Below are 19,845 nucleotides of genomic sequence, written 5' to 3'. Positions count from 1 at the left end.
CGAAAATATAACAGCACACTTGTTAGCTCAGAAGTGAACAGTATTTATATGGTCATAAAATAATAAAAATGGACTTAACCAACAATTTTAACATAACCATACTGAGAAATGGAGGAAGGTAGTGGGAGTATAGAAGATGAAAAAATCCTCTATCCCTTTATGAATTAAGTGAAAAAATACATGGATCTTATTTAGGAAAATATATGTATACTAGAGGCCCAGTGCATGAAATTCATGCACGGGGAGGGTGGGTGTGTCCCTCAGCCCAGCCAGCACCCTCTCCAATCTGGAACCCCTTGAGTGATGTCCTACTGCCCCTTTAAGCCTGGTGGGATCGGGCCTAAATGGGCAGTAGGACATCCCTCTCACAATCCAGGACTGCTGGCTCCCAACCGCTCACTTACCTGCCTTCCTGATTGCCCCTAACCACTCCCCTGCCAGCCTGATAGACGCCTAACTACTCTGCTGCTGGCCTGATTGTCCCTAACTTCCCTCCCCTGCCAGCCATCTTGTGTCCACATGGGGCAGCCATCTTGTGTGTTGAAGTGACAGTCAATTTGCATATTACTCTTTTATTAGATAGGATAAGAGAAGAAACACCGTAACTTAGCTGCTTTTGGGGAATGGAACTTGGGTGCCAAAGGCAAGGTAAATTAATGCTGTTTGGTTATAAGCATTTTAGAGCTACTTTATATTTTGGGGGAAATTACAATGTATCCAGATTGAGATCAGGCTATAAGAAATAAGGTAACAAACACCCATATTAAAAACAAAATTCTCTTGAAAAAATTTTTAATATTTAGTAACAATAAATCATTCAACTTTTTCCACAGTCTTTATGAAGGTTTTTTTCTTGCTGGTGAAATTTATTTTAAAAGTCCTCATATAAACTAATCAAGACTAAGTTTTTTTAATGAACTCTCAAACAAATCTTTTTAATATATACCTTATTTTTTGGGATGACAATAGCATTATTATATATTGTTTTCTTTTTTATTCAAATATACTATTTTTAAGATTAATGGTTATTAACAAATCTTTATTATTAATATCTGCTAAGTCAAGATAGAAGCATGATACTTTAAAATTTCTTTTCAATTACTATTTTATAGTAATTTAAAAAATATTCACTGATTTTAGAGAAAGAGAGAGAGAAATATCAATGATGAGAGAGAATTGATTGGCTGCCTCTTGCAAGCCTCACACTGGGGATTGAGCCCGTATCCTGGGCATGTGTCCTGACCTGGAATCGTACCATGACCTCCTTGGTTCCTAGGTTGATGCTCAACCACTGAGGCATGCCAGCCAGGCTGTTGTTCCACTTTTCTATGCATATATTGATTGATTCTTATATGTGCCCTGATTGGGGACTAAACCCACAACTTTGGTGTATTGGGATGACGCTCTAACCAACTCAGCTGTCTGGCCAGGGTAAACTATTTTATAGTAAAAAATTATTTGGCATTAAGTATTTTTATGATCAAATTCTAAAAACAATCTTTAGTCCCAATTGAACTTGGTACTCTAAGATTAAAAAAAAATTTTAATATTTACATAATAAATATAAATTTAATCACTAAGTTCTTCCTCATCACTGAAATATGTGCTTTTCTTTATCCTTGGGCGTCTTGAATCATCAGAGGTTGAGGGACCCTCTGAACTGGGTTTCCACCTTTTTTGTTCTTCTTCAATTCTGGCTTGCTGTAAGAAAATAAACAAAACCAGAAACCTGTTTACTATTATTTATGGTACATTAATTCAAAACAATGCAAAAACATAACACACGTGCCAACACTCCCCACCCTCACAGTCCATGCAAACAATTCTACTCCATCAGGATGCTCCTCCCTCACTATCAATATATTTCAGTTTCATCATGTTACTCAAAATTATTTTAGGCAATTTCTACTAATTAACAGGCACAGTAAATGAAGCCTACTTTCCATTCCTGCTGAAGGTGGGAATTATAAAATATGAAATTAGTTAACTAAAAGGAAAAATAAATTGACGTATAAATTTACCATTTGTCAACTACATTCAAATAAAATATCTGGTTATATAAAAATTAGGAGATTATCCTTCTTGAAAAAAATGTTTCATATATTTATATTAGGGGCTTTAGTGGTCAAAAATATGTTTTTGGTTTTGTTTTGAAGCAAAGCTTCTTTCAAAGATATCTTTTCAATATCTTTAATAAAATCTCCTCTGTTGGGCTAAACTCACTTTAATAAAATAGTTCTGCTCAATTCTATAATGAAAACAAATTATATATTGAAAGTGTTATAGAGCCCTTAAAATCTTGGAGCCAATAGGAACTTTTCTATCATACTGTTTCTAAAGACCTTAGAAAAGTAGCCAGTCTCCTGAAGTTTAGGAGGAGAAGGGGAAAGACAGGTTGCCACAACGAGGAGATGATTAATAAAGTAAGCAAGGAATATAAAACTGTTAACCCAAGGCTGCTACAGCATGGTGCCTTTTAAAAGAACTACTTAGTACCTGGAAAGCTATGGCCTGACTGAGGCTGTCAAGAGCAGGATCTTCTCCTTCATCTTCACTTTCTTCTACTTCCTCACTAAAAGAAAAAAAAAATCGGAATGCATTTAACCAATAGTAAAAAGACAGAAGCAACACTATAATGTACTTAACGGTAGTAAGCGTGGATATACATACATTTCTTCTTCTGGTTCAGGAATTTTCTTTTTTTTCTTTTTCTCTTTCTTCTTTGGAGGTTCACGTTCTCCAAGCATATTTTTAGGACAGGCATAACTTAAGTGTCCACTTTCCTTTTGTTTCCCATTAAGAAGGAAAGGAAAAATATTATATTTGTTGTGTTATTAATAGAAACTTGCCTGGTACACAAAGACTAAAAGGTGTCAGAACTTAAAAAAATAAAAAAAGATATAGTCACACTGGGAACATACATGAAGAAATTAACAAAACCCATTCATATTTAGAAGGAAATTTTAACTCCTAATAAACTATTTTAACAAAAGGAAGTATTTTAGAAGTCCACAAAGAGCTAAGAGTAAAAGAAGTTTTCTTCCTCCAAACATTTTTAAATACAAGCTAAAAAACTCAAAATTTAAATGGACTACCTTGATGTAAACATTTTAAGTTATTATTTGATAAAATTGGGACAAAACTATTCCTAACTCCCAAGCTATTGCTTAAAATTCTGTTTCAAAATCAAATTTAGTTTCCTCACTTTTCCTATAATTAATTTCATTTTGTTTCTTTCATATCTAAACTATCCCTGCACTGTCCAATTATGGTAACCACTAGCCATAATTCTTTAGTGGTTAGTGAGAACCTGTTTAAATTGATATGCATTATAAGGGTAAAATATATAGAAGATTTTGAAGACAATAAGAAAAAAGAATGTAAAATATCTTAATTTTAAAACATTAATTAGAATAGTTCAAATGATAATATTTTACATTTTAGATATAGTATATTGGGTTAAGTAAAAGATTTAAATTTTATTTCTTTTTCAATGTGGCTACTAGGAAATTTAAAATTACATTTGTGGCTTGCATTGTGTTCATATTTGACAGTGCTAGACTAACCATCTATCCTATCTAATAAGAGTAATATGGTAATTGACCACCACTCTGCAATAACCACAGCCAATCAGGAGGGAATATGCAAATTAGCGGGACAAAGATGGCGGCGACCACAGAGTCAGCTGGAGCAGGCAGGAGACTTGGGTCGCCCCCGGCGATGGAGGAAGCCAAGCTTCCTGCCCACCTGGGCTGGCCGCCGAAGGAGGGGCCTGTGGGCAGTGGCCACGAAGCAGGCCGGAGAATGCAAGAGGCTTGGGCCACCCGGGCTGGCCGCTGAGGGAGGGGCCTGCAAACGGCCCTCAGCCCCTCACCTAGGCTGGCCATGCCACCATTGGGGCGTGGGCCCCCGCTAGGGGGCATGGCCAGCCTGCAAATAGCCATCAGCCCCTCACCCAGGCTGGCCAGGCACCCCAGTGGGGACCCCCACCCTGAAGGGGGTGTGGCCAGCCTGAAAATGGCCCTCAGCCCCTTACCCAGGCTGGCCACGCCCCCCCAGTGGGGACCATCACCCCATGGGGGCATGGCTGGCCTGCAAACTGCCCCAGCCCCTCGCCCAGGCCGGCTCCATCCCCAATGCGGACCCCCACCCCAATGGAGGTGTGGCCAGCCTGCAAACCATCACAGGCCCCTCGCCCAGGCCGCCCGTCCCCCAAGGGAACCTCCACCCTGATCGGGGACACCCTTCAGGGCAAACCAGCCAGCCCCACCCATGCACCAGGCCTCTATCTATACTAATAAAAGGGTAATATGCTAATTAGACTGGGAGACTTTCAAGGAGACCTTTCGGACGTTCTTCTGGACAAAGCCTTGGTGGCGGGGCCGAGGTAGAGGCAGTTAGGGGCCAAGAGGGGAGGGTAGTTGCCAGGATGGGACAGCAGTTGTGGGTGATCAGGCTGGTGGGGGGGGGGCATTGAGGGTGATCATGCTGGGGAGGGCAGTTGGGAGTTAGCAGGCCAGCAGGGGGGGCAGTTGGGGGCAAGCAGGCTGGCAGGGGGGGCAGTTGGGGGTGAGCAGGCCGGCAGGCAGAGTGGTTAGGGGCAATCAGGCAGGCAGGCAGGTGAGCGGTTAGGAGCCAGCAGTCCCGGATTATGAGAGGGATGTCCGACTGCTGGGATCGGGCCTAAACTAGCAGTTGGAAATCCCCTGAGGGGTCCCAGATTGGAGAGGGTGCAGGCCAGGCTATGGGACCCCCTCCCCCCTGTGCATGAATTTCATGCACCAGGCCACTAGTATATACATAAAAGCCTAAGTGATTGGTAAGACCAAACAACCGGAATGACTGGAATGACCAGTCGACCAGTCGCTATGATGTGCACTGACCACCAGGGGGAGACACTAAATTGGCAAAATATTATAGAAACAGGCAATATCCTATTAACACAAATATTTATGGGTCACTAAAATCTTTCAAGACACTAATATAAGTAATTAGTCAATACTTTTTAACCTAACAGTTTTCAAAGATTTAGAAACTGGAGAAAATGTCACTTTGTATCACTCAACTCAGGTTACCTTTACATACTCCATTTCAATTGAGTTTGCTTAGATGAGTAGAGTCCCAAATTAAAACAACTTTCATAACCTGGTTTTAGCCATCCAGAAGTTTAGAAGAGCACAAAAAAAACACTGGTGTGAAAGTAATGTAAACTACAGAAAATTACATTGAGTTTTAGGTATACTCACCCCACATTCATAGCACTTAGATTTATCAAAGTAGTTTCTTCTTCGGATGAACTCAGCTGCTCTTCCATTGTCAATAGCAATGCTTGCTTTTATCACTCTACCAAATAACTAAACCAGAGAAAATATAAATGCAGAAGATGTATTCACTGATCACGTCTCCTCAAACCTTCAATTCCATTTTATTTTTTAGATTATTTTAGCAATTGCCTACTTAGATGTGAGAAATTCTGTTCTGTAGAATAGACTCTTCTCTACCAATGTTTTGGGAACCCAGTACAGTTTTGGCATCTTTTCTTTTCCACAAGTTAAATAACCTCAGAACCTACTGATACCTGTCAGACTTGATCACCCACTAGATCCCCATATTTTTGGCCTGGATGAGCACAAAGCCTTTTGGGTTAAAAACCTTATTGGGAATGAAAGGCTTACCTGTTTGTTGTTTATTGCCCTGGTACAATTTTGTGCAGAGTCTTTATCCAAAAATAAAATAAATGCAACACCTTTACTCTTCCTGGTATCTTTATCTTTCATTATAGTAACCCTTAAAAGCATAAACAATTAAAAATAATGAGGCAGCAATAAATAAAACAGTTATTAATAATAACTTGGAAGACATCAGTATTCAAAAAGGGTTAATAAAACATTTACAGAGTAAGAGAAATTGATACATTTGACAAATAGCTTATCTCTGCAAAGTTATGGGATATCAAGAATGGAAATAAGAAAGTATGATAATGATTTAACACTAGTGAACACAGGTATGATTAGGAGTGTCTGATAAATCAAACTGTAATCAGAGGCTTAAGGATGAAGCAGAGATTACAGAGACAATGGAATCTTGAAGACTCAGCATAATTCCTCTTCTCTACTAAGTTTTGTAGCAAAAAACAAAACAAAGTATTCTCTTAACACAAAAAGTAAAATTACTTATTTTTTTCTAGGTTTTAGACTCTACATTCTTAAAATTCTTTTAAAGACTCTCCAGCTCTGTGGTTCTTAACCACACCACCCAAAGTACCTAAATGATAAGAGCAGAGTCTGCTTTTTCTCCTGATCCCTTACACATTCTTAGTCCTTTCTGTCATTAAATATAGTTTAAAAGACAATGTTCAACAGGGCTCTTTGGAGAAATGGCTGATTCCAAGGCTGGGATAGGGTATAAGGTGAACTATTTTGTAGGGAGTGGCTATAGGGTTAAGCCCCGGACTGACCTGCTGGCAAAGCCACAAACATGTCCCAGCTTAGAGGGCACAGCCCTCTTACCATAATTAAGCTTGACCTTATCTCAATCCCTAGATCCTATCTGGGTAGCTAATGGGCTATGGGAGATGCAGCAAGTGCTGCCAAAACAATGAAACTCACAAGAACATTGTAACTATGGTGATCACTACCTTTGGCTATAAAATAAAGGCTCAGCTTGCCCTCTGGATCTCTCTGTGGCCTTAGCCAGGCACAGGAGATCCACCCCAGCTTATACTCTTTGTCTGTCTTTAATCCTTTACCGCACCCCCTCAGGCTCACCAAACCCTTGGCTGTGCTGGCCTGGCACACTATTTTCTTTAACTAGAAATACTTTCTCCATCTTTCTGCTAGCCTCTACTGAACTCTAGTTATGTAAAAAACATGCCTCATCTCATCTATAATAATAAAAGGGTAACATGCTAATTAGACTGGACATTTCCCGGACGTCCTTCCTGATGAAGCTGGGGCGGAGGGAATCCAGCCTGGGTCCCTGGTGCTTGCTGGTGGCTGGAGGAGGGAAGCAGCCCGGGTCCCGGGTGCCTGCAGGTGGCCCGAGGGAAGCCAGCCTGGGTCTCAGGTGCTTGCTGGCAGCCAGAGGAGGGAAGCCCGGGTCCCTGATGCCAGAAGGAAGCCGGTGCTGGCACCTGGGAGAAGGAAGGTCTACTCTTCCATGAATTTTCGTGCATTGGGCCTCTAGTGTACTATAATAAAAACTCCTTTAAGGTTGTTTCTATTAAGCCTAGCTCAATATGTTAAAACAAAAAGATAGATGCAAATGGGAAACTAGTTTCTCAAAAGAGTACATCTATTTGTTTATTCATGTTGTCATTCAGTTACTCAATTAGCTGCAAGTCCAGGCACTAAACATTGGTAATATAAAGGCAGTAAAACAATGTCACTCCCTCATTTAAAATTTTTTAGCGGATTCCTGTTGTTCTTAGGATAAAAACCAAGTATCTTGTAACATGGCCAAAAAACAAGATTAGGAACCTACTTCCATCTCTGGACTTATGTTTCTCCCTCTTGTTCACTCATCTCTGGTCATATTGGCTTTCTCTGTTTCATGATGTCACTTTATTTTCTCTTGCCACAGGGCCTTTGCACAAGCAGTTTCTTCTACTGAAAATGTTTCTTCCATTTGCTTTGCCTACTTAACTCTCACTCCGTCTTTAGTTTTCAACTCAACAGATCCTGACTTAGGTAACTCTACCCTCACTATCTAGACTAAATCAGGTCTTCCCTGTCATGGGTGCTTATAACTCTGTGTCTTTAACTTCATAGCATTCTCTTAGTTATATATTTGTATGGAAATTCATTTGGAGATTCTGACAGACAGGGACAAAACAAGAAAAGGTAGAGGTGCAGTTAAGGGAGTAGGCTCTGGAATCAAACTGTTGGATTTAAATAGACTCCACCACAAACTAGCAATATCATTTTAGGTTTACTGTGTGCTTCAGTTTGTCATTTATAATAATACCAGGATAATAACAGTATTTACCTTAAAAGGCAGTTGTCAGAATTTAATTCTTTCAAGAAAATTGTTTATCCATGTTTACATAGAAAAATGACATATATATGTAAAAATGTTAACAATAGTATTTTTATTTACTTTGTTATATCAAAATGTTTTATAAAATATAGTAAATTGACTACCATTAAAAAATAATGGAGAAGTAAATTAAGATAAACTTTTAAATGAACTTTCAAAATTTTATGTGAATACTTACTTTACAACTTTGCCATACTTGGAAAATATCTGAAACAAAATACCACACAGCAATTTACAATTTAATTTAAAAATCACACAAAAACATTAAATTTTCAGGTTGTATACACTTGCCACATTCTTTGTTATAGTTTATGAAAAATTTTAGCCTTTAGTCTGTAAGATAAATTTTTTAGTGACTAGAATAATATTTTTAATTTTGTTATTGGAGTCCAGCCGAACGCCAGGTATTTGTCTCAGTTTCTAAATTTCTGACAAACGAGTACATACAGAGGAAAAAACCCACTCTTCAGATGTGGTAGATTGAAGGCACACACATTTTACAGTTGCTGTGTTACTGTGGTATATCCATGGCAACTATCAACTCCACCACAGCTCCAGAGAATCCTTGTATTTCAAATGACAATGTTGCACAATATCATGATTCCCAGCCTGCTCCCATCCAATCAAGCAATAAGTTTTAGAAGACAGATCCTTAGATTGCTTATAAAACAAAACATAAAACAAGAAAGCTCCTATAATGAAAAATCCATTCCCCAAATCTCTTTCTGCCCCTCCTTAATGTGTTGGTGAAACTTTATAGTTGGCCCTTTCTTCTCTTTTATTTCTACATCTTCACCCTAAGCAATCTCACAATTTCACTTATTGTTTCAGCCAATACTTATATAGTAACTAGAGGCCCGGTGAGGAAGTTCACACATGGGTAGGGTCCTTAGGCATGTCTGGCCATCAGGGCCCACTGGGGCCTTCCGGCTGCCAGCCAGGGCCTTTCTTCGTTCCACGCTTCCCCCTGGAGGTCAGCACTTGTCAAAGCAAGCGATCAAACTCCTGGTCAATCTCCCAAGGGGACACTTTGCATATTAGCCTTTTAAATACACTGAGTGGCCAGATTATTATGATCTCTGAATGCATAGTAATCTGGCCACTCAGTGTGTGTGTGTGTGTGTGTGTATTAGAGGCCCGGTGCATGAAGTCGTGCATGGGTGGGGTCCAGCCAGCCTGGCCAGGGGGAGGGGACATGGGCGGTTGGCCGGCCTGCCTGCTGGTCGAACTCCTGGTTGAGGGGACAATTTGCATATTAGCCTTTTATTATATAGGATATATACTGAGTGGCCAGATTATTATGTGTTCAGAGATCATAATAATCTGGCCACTCAGTGTATATAAATAGTTCCTATTATATATTGCTTCTTAGAAAAGTGTTTTTGAATACATTAATATATGCAATCAATGATAATAAATTTTGAGTCCTGAGTAACTTGTGTAATGCTGGAATGTGATATAACTGGATTGCTGTGTAGCCACACTGAATTCTGAAGGCCAATACAGACAGCTTTCCATATAACACTTTCAAAAGGCTTCTCCTTTCACTCAGAGTCTTTACCATTATCTGTGTAGGCCCTATAAGGCATCCCTGCATGGGCTTACCTCTGACAGCTCCTCCTCTTCTCTTTACTTGATTTACTCTCTGCCTGAAATGCTTATCCCCAAGAAAGCTGCCTTTACTTCCTTCAGATCTTTATGGAAAAGTTACCTTCTCAATAAGGCTTTAGACCACTCATGTAAAATTTCACCTCCATTCCAAACCTAGCATTTAATAACCCTCCTTTCCTGCTTTACTTTTTCTCCTTAGCACCTATCATCTTAGCATTAACTTTGTATTTAACAAATAACATCATTTGGCTTTTTTATATTTCACATTGTCTACCCTTTTATTGTGAATGCCAAGAGGGATTTTTAATCTTTTTGTCTGTTGATGTGTTCCTAGTATCTCTAAGAGTGCTTAGCATACAGTAAGTGTTCAATAAATACAGAAATGTCTCTATTTTGTAACAAGGAAGGAAGCTAAAGTTTTCTCCTCTGTTCTTTGGGATTAAAACTATCTTAAGTAATTAATCAAGCAATATATACTATATGTGCAGCATCTCTCTACTTAACATCTACCTCAAGTAGCACAGTGAAAGAGGGCACACTTGGAAGAAAGGATTCATGTCATTCCTTCCAGTTTTTCTCAACTACCCATCTGCAGGACATGCATTGCAATGTACTTATTAAGAATTTTATCAAGGAGAACTGTTTGCTTTAGCTACAATTGTTTCTCAAATAGATAATTCAGAAGATAATAGTACTATTAACAAAACTTACCCGGTATAAGTCATTGTTGGTCAGGGAAAAGGGCAAGTTGGATACATACACTGTGCTTTTACTTGGGGCCAATCCACCACTCATTTCTAAAAAGGAAAACAGATCCAAAAGCAATCTAAGCCAGGATGTTCTTCATTCCAAGTAAAACCCAATACAAGCAATCACTGCTTTAATTATGCCAGATTCATACATCTTCCTTACTTTTTAGTAATAGTTAATAATGACTCCCAGTTGGGTGAATTAAGGAATTCCCTTTCTCCAGACACCACTTACTAGTAAAAGAGTTTTATTGTCCTATTTCAAGTGGATTCTTCACACTAACCCTTTTAGTGCTGGCCTATAGTGTGAATGAAGTACGTTTTAAACAGATAAGAGAAAAACTCTGGCCCTAGCTGGTTTGGCTCAGTGGATACAGTATCGGCATTCGGACTGAAGGGTCCCAGCTTTGATTCTGGTCAAGGGCACATGCCTGGGTTGCGGGCTCAATTCCCCAGTAGGGGGTGTGAAGGAGGCAGCCAATCAATGATTCTCTCTCATCATTGACGTTTCTATCTCTCTCTCCCTCTTCCTTCCTCTCTGAAATCAATAAAAATATATTAAAAAAAGAGAAAAACTCTGACATTACTAATCTTCCCTAAAGCTAAGAGCAAAAAGTGCTTTCAAATATGCATAATACTTCACATACACACAGCAGAAAGAGCCTGGGACCTCAGAAAGAACTTAAGCCATTGATTTCCACTAATTCTATGGTTGGGTACCTTTCTGGTTGTCTTAATATTTTTCTCTGAAATGGCATTAAGAGGAAATTTTAGCCCCACATTTTGATGCACTTAAAGTTAAGCAAACTTCCTGAAAGTTCTATCTGGCTCAACCACGGTCAAATTTTCGAATTAAGAAGCGTGTGTGGTATATCTTTAAGAAGGGGGTTTCGAACGCTCACAAACGGCAAAATACTGATTCGAAGGCGTGCCAATTCGCGCAGTACTGGGAAAGATGCTCTGGGGAACGTACTCAGACAACTTCAGAAACTCAACGGCGATAGATCTCTTTTGAAAAGTTTCCCATTTGAAACGCGTTAGCCGTTCTGGTGAGAACTGCGCAGGCAGCTAACGGTAAAGGTCCAGGAATAAAAAGGCTGGAGGGAGAAAAGGCACGTCCTCTTCGGCTGCGGGGTCTGGGAGGGGCTGGCCGGAGGAAAGGCCGCAGCGGAGGAGGCGTTTACCTTCAAGTGGGGCGGGCCCGGGCGATCGGAAGAGCGCGAGCCCTCGGCTCCGGGGGACTCAACCCCGACCACTCCTTGGCCCTCGCAGTGGCCTCGGCATCGCAGGGACTGGGAAGGTTCTGGCGCCGCGGACGAGAAAGCAGCTCCTGTAAAGCCTCTTCCCGGCTCACTTTAGACCCGGGCGCAGGCCTGGAGGCGGGCGCTTTGCTGACGTCATGCGCGCGCCGGAAGTGCCTGCTGGAGAACGGCGACGAGCGGACTACCACATTTACCGAGACTCCCGGCGGCCCAGAGTTGGTGAGCGTGTTTTCCCTTTGTGAGAGGGGGCCGGGGCCGGGGGGCCTCGCGGGAGTGGAGGTGGGCGGGCGGGCGTTTTCCGTGACGGGACTTGGAGTCTCCCGCTGCATTTGAATCCGGGAGCAGTTATGCCTCTGTGGTTGAGGGTGGACAGACACAGTGGAGTTTGGAAAAAAAGCAAAGTGTTAAGTCTGAGATACAGTTCGCGTCTCTTTAGCGCCTTAATATGCAAAAGGGGACTGAACTAGGTAACTTCAATGACGCCAGAAACGTTAGGAAGTCGGTAAATTTTACTGAATGTGTTCGACGTATCCTGTTCGGTATTAGGCACTTTTGAGAGCTACAAAAAAAGTGCAAAACAGGCATTTTTTCCCCCCCTGGCGGATATCTTAATCTAGTTGGGGAGACTTGGATTTGGGAATGACTCATCTTGAGTACTGGTATGGACAAATGTAGAACTTCTTGGCACATTTTTCTTCCTGTAAATCTGTAATGGGCACACAACTGCTTTTTTTTCTAAGAGGATGTATACAGGCCCATCATTCCTACAGAAAAATCAGAAAATAATACAAGGTAGTTTATACTAAACTTCTACCCACCAGCACACACAGACCAGGCCTCTAACCACTCCATGGGAGCCTGCGTGGCAGCAGCCTGGAACCCAGAGCCTTTCCTGGAGCCGGCACAATCCAGACTGAAGCCGATGTCTTACAGAGAGACCGAAGTGCAATCCAGCCAGGACGCAGCTGAATTTTGAGAGGCCTGAATGCCTCCGCGTCCACCAGGGGACCGCTGGGACTAATTCTCTTGGCAAACTTGTGGCCAGCCAAAACTACCATGCTTCACATCCCCGTTATCCTTGGTTACCGCCCAAGATGTAAGCCCCTTTGGTCTTCTATGCTACTACACCCGCATCCCCGTGCTGCTTTGTGCTGCCCCTCCCTTGGTTTAGACTGTCACTGCTTCTCTCTCCTTTTTTTCTACATTTCATCTCTCAACACAGCTGTGCCCTCTGAAACCTCTATTTCCTGCTTAACGAACTCTTAACATATTCAGTCACTATGGAAATTCTACTTCATCTCTTGACTTAAACACTTGTCTTTTCCCTCCAGCCCTTTCAATTAAGCTTTTCTTTGACACCTGCTTTTGAGGTTGGGTGATGACTGTAGCCATATTGAACTGATTTAACTTTCTCAAATACTTTGTCTCCCTTCAGGGTCTTGGCAAAGGTTCTTTTCTCTCTCTCTGGCATTTTGTTTTCCCTCATCCCTTTCTTGATAATTTCTGTGACTGCTAAGATCAGTTTAGCTGTCACTTTCTCTGAGGGGTGTTCCCTGACTTCCCATAGACAGAGTTAGATACCATAGCCATGCGTTAAGTGCCCTTTACTTCCCTTATCACAGCCCTTATCTCATGTATCCTAATTGCTTGTCTCTTTGCCTTTTCCACTAAGGTAGGTTGTGGGGGAGAGGCTGTATTTTTGTAACTCTAGTGCTTGATAGACAGTCAGGTATTTCTGGAATGATTGCAGTGCTACAGGTGCAGTCACATAAATCAGGCAGTGGACTGTCATTTCCAGACTTCACATCTAAGAGCTGTTCAAAAAGGGTCATCTGCTACTCAGGTACAGCTCATTGTGACTGTGTGATCCCCGTGTTGCCATAGCATCCAGTTTTTTCAAGGAAAGTTGAAAATATAGTTGTTGTTTTTTAAAGTGATATCTCCCATTTTTAAGTTTTGTCAATGGAATAAAATTTTATTTAAAATGAAACACCACAACACAAAACTTGGGCCTATCAGTCACCTGTGGCCTGTCAGTCAACAGTTTGGATTCTATTTTAAGTGTTGTTGGGTGTAGAAGTGGGCATTGTGGAGACTAATAGATTTTGAACTAAGCCTTGGATGGATGGTTGGAAGTTGAATGAGAGAATGGAAAGAGGTATTCCAGTTTGGGAACTATGTCAAATAACTCCAGGTTAGTGTGTGTTTTTCTGTGGCAGAGTGATGAGGCTGGCATTAATAATCCTTTTGGAGAGAACAGGAGGTTAAGTGAAATGATAGAGGGGGCATATGGAGAGCAGAGAATAAACTATTTGGATTCTTGATTAGGGAAACTTCAGATATGAATGATGTATTAGCAAAGTGAATTGATTATCTTTTTTTAAGGGTCAAATGGAGAGTAAAAGACTGGAAGAAGGCTGGCCAATTAAGACTCTAACTTCCATATAGATAATGAAATAAGATTTAGATTTGTAAATATCCTCCTATATAATAAATGGCTAATATGCAAATCGACCAAACAGTGGAATAACCAGTTGCTATGATGCACACTGATTACCAGGGGGCAGACGCTCAATGCAGGAGCTGCCCCCTGGTGGTCAGTGTGCTCTCACAGGGGGAGTGCCACTCAGCCAGAAGCCCTGAGCTGGGCTCATGACTGGCAAGTGCAGCAGCGGTGGCGGGAGCCTTTCCTGCCTCCGTAGCAGAGCTAAGGATGTCTGACTGCTGGCTTAGGCCCTCTCCCCTGAGTACATCCCCTGAGGCTCCCGGATTGCGAGAGGGCTCAGGCCGGGCTGAGGGACCCTAGCCGTATGCATGTTGGGGGCGACCAGGCTGGCAGGGAAAGGCCGTTAGGGGCGACCAGGCAGGCAGGGGAGCAGTTAGGGGCATTAGGCAGGCAGGCAGGTGAGTGGTTAGGAGCCAGTGGTCCTGGATTGTGAGAGGGATGTCCGACTGCCTAAACTGGCAGTTTAGGCAGTCGGACATCCCCCAAGGGGTCCTGGATTGGAGAGGGTGCAGGCCGGGTTGAGGGACACCTGCCCCCGTGCACGGATTTCGTGCACTGGGCCTCTAGTTATATATAAGCAAACATCTGGTATTTTGTCTAACTTATGTAATTTTAGTTATTTGATAACTACAATGGACAATCAAGACTCTCCTATTATAAGTTTTTAAATACAGTATGGTGGGTCTTATAAAAGACATATCCTTAAAGCTTTGAAAAGTCAAGTAACTTGTGAAACTAGTAGAGAATGCAGTACTTTCACAGTTCTAAGTCACATGATTTGTTGTGAAGCAGTCAGTGGTCTTCTTTTCTCTATGGGACCCCCCCCTCTTAATCCAGGGGTTCATTCTAGGGCTTCTATTGGCAACAGGCGGTTTAGAAAGCTGGGTATTTATTTGGATTTACAGTCATTGGCAAAGCTCACTCCTCTTGTAGGTGGCTGGAGGAGTGGCCTCCTGGAGCCTGCTAACCTCTCTCTTTTAATCCATCTTGTTTACTCCCAAGATAATCTTCTGGAATGACATTTTGCTCCAACCTTATTTCCAGGTTTATAAGCCTTCAGTGAACTACTCTAATTTTCTAGTATGTTGAGCCATTTAGTGCCCTTGAATTTGTTCTCTCTGTCCTTTCCTGTTTTGCTGTGAAGCAGTGTAATATGATGGATAGGGTGTGGGCTTTAAAGTCATACAGGCCTGAGTCTGATTCCAGGCTTCATTTGGCTCTGGAATTTGAGCTTTTCAGAGCCTCCATGTTTTATCTGGCATGGTAGGAATAATACCTACTAAAGGGGAGGAAATGAAAGCTTATTGAATGCCTATGCAGGGCTGTTTCCTACTCCTTTGCAATATGCTTCTTCTGTTTTTGTCAGTTGCAACTTTCTTATGTACATGTTATTTCCCTAATTCCTTTCCCTTTTCTTAGCTTCTGTTATTTTCTGCATTTATCTTTCTCTGAACACTGGACAATGATTAATTATAGTAGATACTTTGCTATATTTTGATCATTTTAATTGGCATCAATGTTACTTTTTTCCCACAAACTTTAAGTGTTCTAAAATTAATTTAGTTGCCTGGAATTTTAAACATTTTCAATTGAAATAGTATTATGTAGTTTTTAGTTCAAGACAGCTCTTAAAAACTTCTTGATTCACTTTAGTATGTGAGGAATATGTTTACCTTCTTTTAGATCAGTACATCTAATCCTGAGATAAGATTTTTAAAAAGTGTCAGGGTCCCACCCAGGCCAATTATATAGGGATTTCAGAGAATAGGGCCTAGACACTGGTATTTCTTTAAGGCTCTTTAGATGATTCTAATATGTAGCCAGGCTTGAGAATCCCTGCTTTGGGTGCTAGACCTAAAGGATTCTCATCAATACCTTTTACTTGAAAATGAAATGGCACTGGTGTCATGGAAAGTGTGAAAGGAACCATAATCTAATAGTGCTCATTGGAAGTTTTCTGGATAATTAAAAGATACAAAGTAATATTAATGTTTTCCAGAATGGCTCATGTGGTGGTCATCAATATTATGTTTATTTATTTGGCCAGTATTTAATATGTACCTCTGCTAAGTAAGAGGGGTGCACAGTCATTCACTTTGCAGTGATATTAGTTTGGGAGAGAGAAGAGGAAGAAAAGTAAATTGAAAAGAATTTGATATAATAGTGTTATAGCAAGGTGCTTTAAGAGGCCCAAAGAAGGAACAACTTTATTCTTTGTAAAGCACGTAAGAAACACAATAAAATGAATGGGACACAGCAATAGCAGTCCTAAGAGGGAAATTTATAGCATTATAGGCCTACCTCAAGAAACAAACAAACAAAAAATCTCAAATAAACAATCCAACTTTACATTTAAAGGAACTAGAAAAAAAAAACAAAAAAACAAGAAACAAAGCCCAAAGTGAGTAGGAGAAAGAATATAAAGATCAGAGCAGAAATAAACAAAATAGAGTCTAAAAAACAATACAAAAGATTAATGAAACCAAGAGCTGGTTCTTTGAAAAGACAAGACTGACAAACCTTAACCAGACTCATCAAGAAAAAAGGAGAGAGGACCCAATTAATAAAATCAGAAATGAAAGAGAAGTAACAACTGACACCAAAGAAATACAAAGGATTATAAGAAAATATGTCAACAGATTGGACAATATGGATGAAATGGATAAGTTCCTAGAAGCATACAGTCTTCCAAAACTCAATCAGGAAGAATCAGAAAATATGAATAGAAAAATTATAACTAATGAAATGGAAATAGTAATCAGAACATTCCCAACAAGTGAAAGTCCTGGCTTCCCAGGTGAATTTTACTAAATATTCAAGAAGAACTAACATCTATCCTTAAGCTATTAGAAAAAAATTCAAGAGAAGATTCCCAGGCTCATTTTATGAGGCCAGCATTATCCTAATTTCAAACCAGATAAAGATACTACAAAGAAAGAAAATTTTAGGCCAATATCACTGATGAACATAGATGCTAAAATCTCAACAACTATTAGCGAATTGGATCCAGCAATATATTAAAAAGATCATATATCATGATCAAGTGGGATTTATTCTGGTGTTGCAAGGTTGGTACAATATCTGCAAATCAATTACCATGATGCACCACATAAACAAAATCAAGGAGAAAAAGCACATGATCATATCAGTAGATCCAGAAAAGATTTGATAAAATCTGGCACTCTTTTATGATAAAATCTCTCAGCAAAGTGGGAATAAAGGGAATATACCTCAACGTAATAAAGGCCATATATGACAAACCTGTAGCCAACATAATTCACAATGAACAACTACACAAGTGTTTCCTTTAAGATCAATAACTAGACAGAGATGTCTATTTCACCACTCTTATTCAACATAGTACTGTAAGTCCTAGCCACAGCAGTCAGACAAGAAGAGATAAAAGGCATCCAAATTGGAAAGGAAGAAGTAAAACTCATTATTTGCAGATGACATGATGTTGTATATAGAGAACCCTAAAGATTCCACCAAAAATCTGCTAGAACTGATAAATGAATTCAGTAAAGTAGCAGGATACAAATATATGCAGAAGTCAGATGCATTTTTATACACCAATAATGAACTATTGGAAAGGGAAACTATCTTCACTTCCAATTGCTTAAAAAACAACAACCTAGAAATAAATTTAACCAAGGATGCAAAAGACCTGTACTCAGAAAATTATAAACACTAGTGGCCCAATGCACAGATTTGTGCACATTGAAAGAAAGATTTGTGTGGTAATTACATTACTTCCAAAAATTACATGTCAAAATAGTATGTATAATACTAGAAAATTGTGCATGGGTAGGGTTCCTTGGCCTGGCCAGCGATCAGGGCTGATCAGGGCCTTCTGGCTGCTGGCCGGGGCCTGCCTTCATTCTGCGTCACCCCCTGGTGGTCAGCGCATGTCATAGTGATCAGTTGAACTACTGGTCAAACTCCCGAGGGAACATTTTGCATATTAGCCTTTTATATGTATAGATAGTATTATAAAATTAAAACACACGTGTGATTGGCACCAGTGAGTGCTTTATATGTATCGTGCATGTGCTAGTCAATGTTTATTTTTAAATCACCAGTGTGCGTCATATGTACCAGATGGTCGGACGGATGTATGGTCGCTCACTTAGCCTTTTATATATATATATAGATTGAAGAAAAAAACTGAATACACAAGTAGGTGGAAGCATCTGCTGTGTTCATGGATAGGAAGAATTAACATCATTAAAGTGTCCATACTAGCTCTTTCCAGCCTGTGCCAAGCCTTGGGCATCTCTTGGGACAACTGGCATAAGCCCTACAAGACCGGGGGCAAGAGAAAGCCCTACCAAAAGAAGCGAAAATATGAGCTGAGACATCCTGCTGCCAACACAAAGATTGAACACCACATACACATAATCTGCATGTGGGGAGGCAACAAGAAGTACTGAGCCTTGAGTTGCTATGTGGGCAACTTCTGGGGCTCCAAGTGTTGTACATACAAAACAAGGATTATTGATGATGTTTACAATGCATTCAGCAACAAACTGATCTGCACCAGGAGCTTAGTAAAGAATTGCATTGTGCTCATTGACAGGACAATGTACCCACTATGCACTGCCCCTGGGCCACAAAAAGGGAGCCAAACTGACTCAGGAGGAGGAAGACATTTTAAACAAAAATCGACCAAAGAAAATTTAGAAGACCCGATCAAAGGAGATAGAATGCCCAAATCAGCAGTCTTCTCAAGAAGCAGTTCCAGCAGGGCAAACTTCTTGCATGCATTGCTTCAAGACCAGGCCAGTGTGGCCGCATTGATAATTATGTGCTACAGGGCAAGGAGCTGGAGTTGTATCTGAGGGAAATCAAGGCCTGGAAAGGCAAATAAATCCTTTTCCCTCCTATCTTAGCTCATGTAATAAAGGTGTTCATTAAAAAAAAAAAATTCCATACTACCTAAAACAATCTATAGATTCAGTGAAATTCATATCAAGATACCAATGGCATGTTTCACAAAACTAGACCAGATATTCCAAAACTTTATGTGGAACCACAAAAGACCCCAAATTGCCACAGCAATCTTGAAGATGAACAAAGTTGGAGGAATCATGCCACCTGATATCAAACTATACTACAAGGCCATAGTAATCAAAATAGCATGGTACCAGCATAAAAACAGACATATAAGTCAATGGAATGGAATAGAGAGCCCAGAAATAACCCCACACTTTTATGGTCCTTTTTTTTTTTTAACACTCACCCCAGGATATTTTTTTCCAGTGGTTTTATTTTATTTATTTATTTTATTTTGTTATTTAGAATGGAAGGGAGGGGGGAGCTTTCTATTTTCTTTCAAAGAAAATTTCAAAATCGTTTGGAAGAAGAATTGCCTTAATCATTCTTTTTTTCTTTTGGCCATTTACATTTTTTTTCCCCTTAAGTATCTCTGGAAAATACTTGTGTTGGAAAGTAGTCATTTACTCCTTCATCTTCTCTATCATTGCCTAACTAGAGGCCCGGTGCACGAAATTTGTGCACAGGGGATGGGGGTGTCCCTCAGCCCAGCCTGCACCCTCTCCAATCTGGGACCCCGAGAGGGATATCCGACTGCCCATTTAGGCCCAATCCGGGATCGGGCCTAAACGGGCAGTCGGACATCCCTGTCACAATCCAGGACTGCTGGCTCCCAACTGCTCGC

General features: G+C 40.5%; 2 protein-coding genes and 1 pseudogene across 10 annotated transcripts in view; 2 read left to right on the top strand and 1 right to left on the bottom strand.

Moving 5' to 3' along the window:
- Window positions 1-763: 763 nt before the first annotated feature.
- ZCRB1 (zinc finger CCHC-type and RNA binding motif containing 1) lies at window positions 764-11,771 on the bottom strand. Its single transcript, XM_080660527.1, has 8 exons — window positions 11,582-11,771; window positions 10,360-10,445; window positions 8,216-8,244; window positions 5,676-5,787; window positions 5,247-5,354; window positions 2,671-2,783; window positions 2,497-2,572; window positions 764-1,701 (listed from the first exon to the last, which is right to left on the bottom strand). Exons 2-8 carry the CDS (start codon window positions 10,441-10,443, stop codon window positions 1,570-1,572), a joined length of 654 nt encoding a protein of 217 aa, XP_080516653.1. The 5' UTR covers window positions 10,444-10,445; window positions 11,582-11,771; the 3' UTR covers window positions 764-1,569.
- PPHLN1 (periphilin 1) overlaps window positions 11,586-19,845 on the top strand; it is a 113,267-nt gene continuing 105,007 nt past the window's right edge. For 2 of the 8 annotated variants that reach the window (XM_080660521.1, XM_080660517.1), the window contains exon 1: window positions 11,776-11,878. In XM_080660521.1, the coding sequence (XP_080516647.1) occupies window positions 11,797-11,878 (82 nt within the window). In that variant the 5' untranslated portion in view covers window positions 11,776-11,796. Of the gene's footprint in view, window positions 11,879-12,480; window positions 12,756-19,845 lie in introns of all 8 variants that reach the window. The other 6 variants (XM_080660518.1, XM_080660520.1, XM_080660522.1 and 3 more) reach the window with 6 other exon arrangements.
- Window positions 13,400-19,035, top strand: LOC308243330 (small ribosomal subunit protein eS8-like; annotated as a pseudogene). The gene is made up of 2 exons: window positions 13,400-13,502; window positions 18,378-19,035. The product of its transcript is annotated as a small ribosomal subunit protein eS8-like (transcript).

The sequence above is a fragment of the Plecotus auritus genome (genome assembly GCF_963455305.1).
Source record: "Plecotus auritus genome assembly, chromosome: 3".
In the NCBI taxonomy this organism is placed as follows: Eukaryota; Metazoa; Chordata; class Mammalia; order Chiroptera; family Vespertilionidae; genus Plecotus; species Plecotus auritus.
The sequence above is the reverse complement of the archived record's forward strand: the minus strand, read 5'-3'. Positions and strand labels throughout refer to the sequence as shown.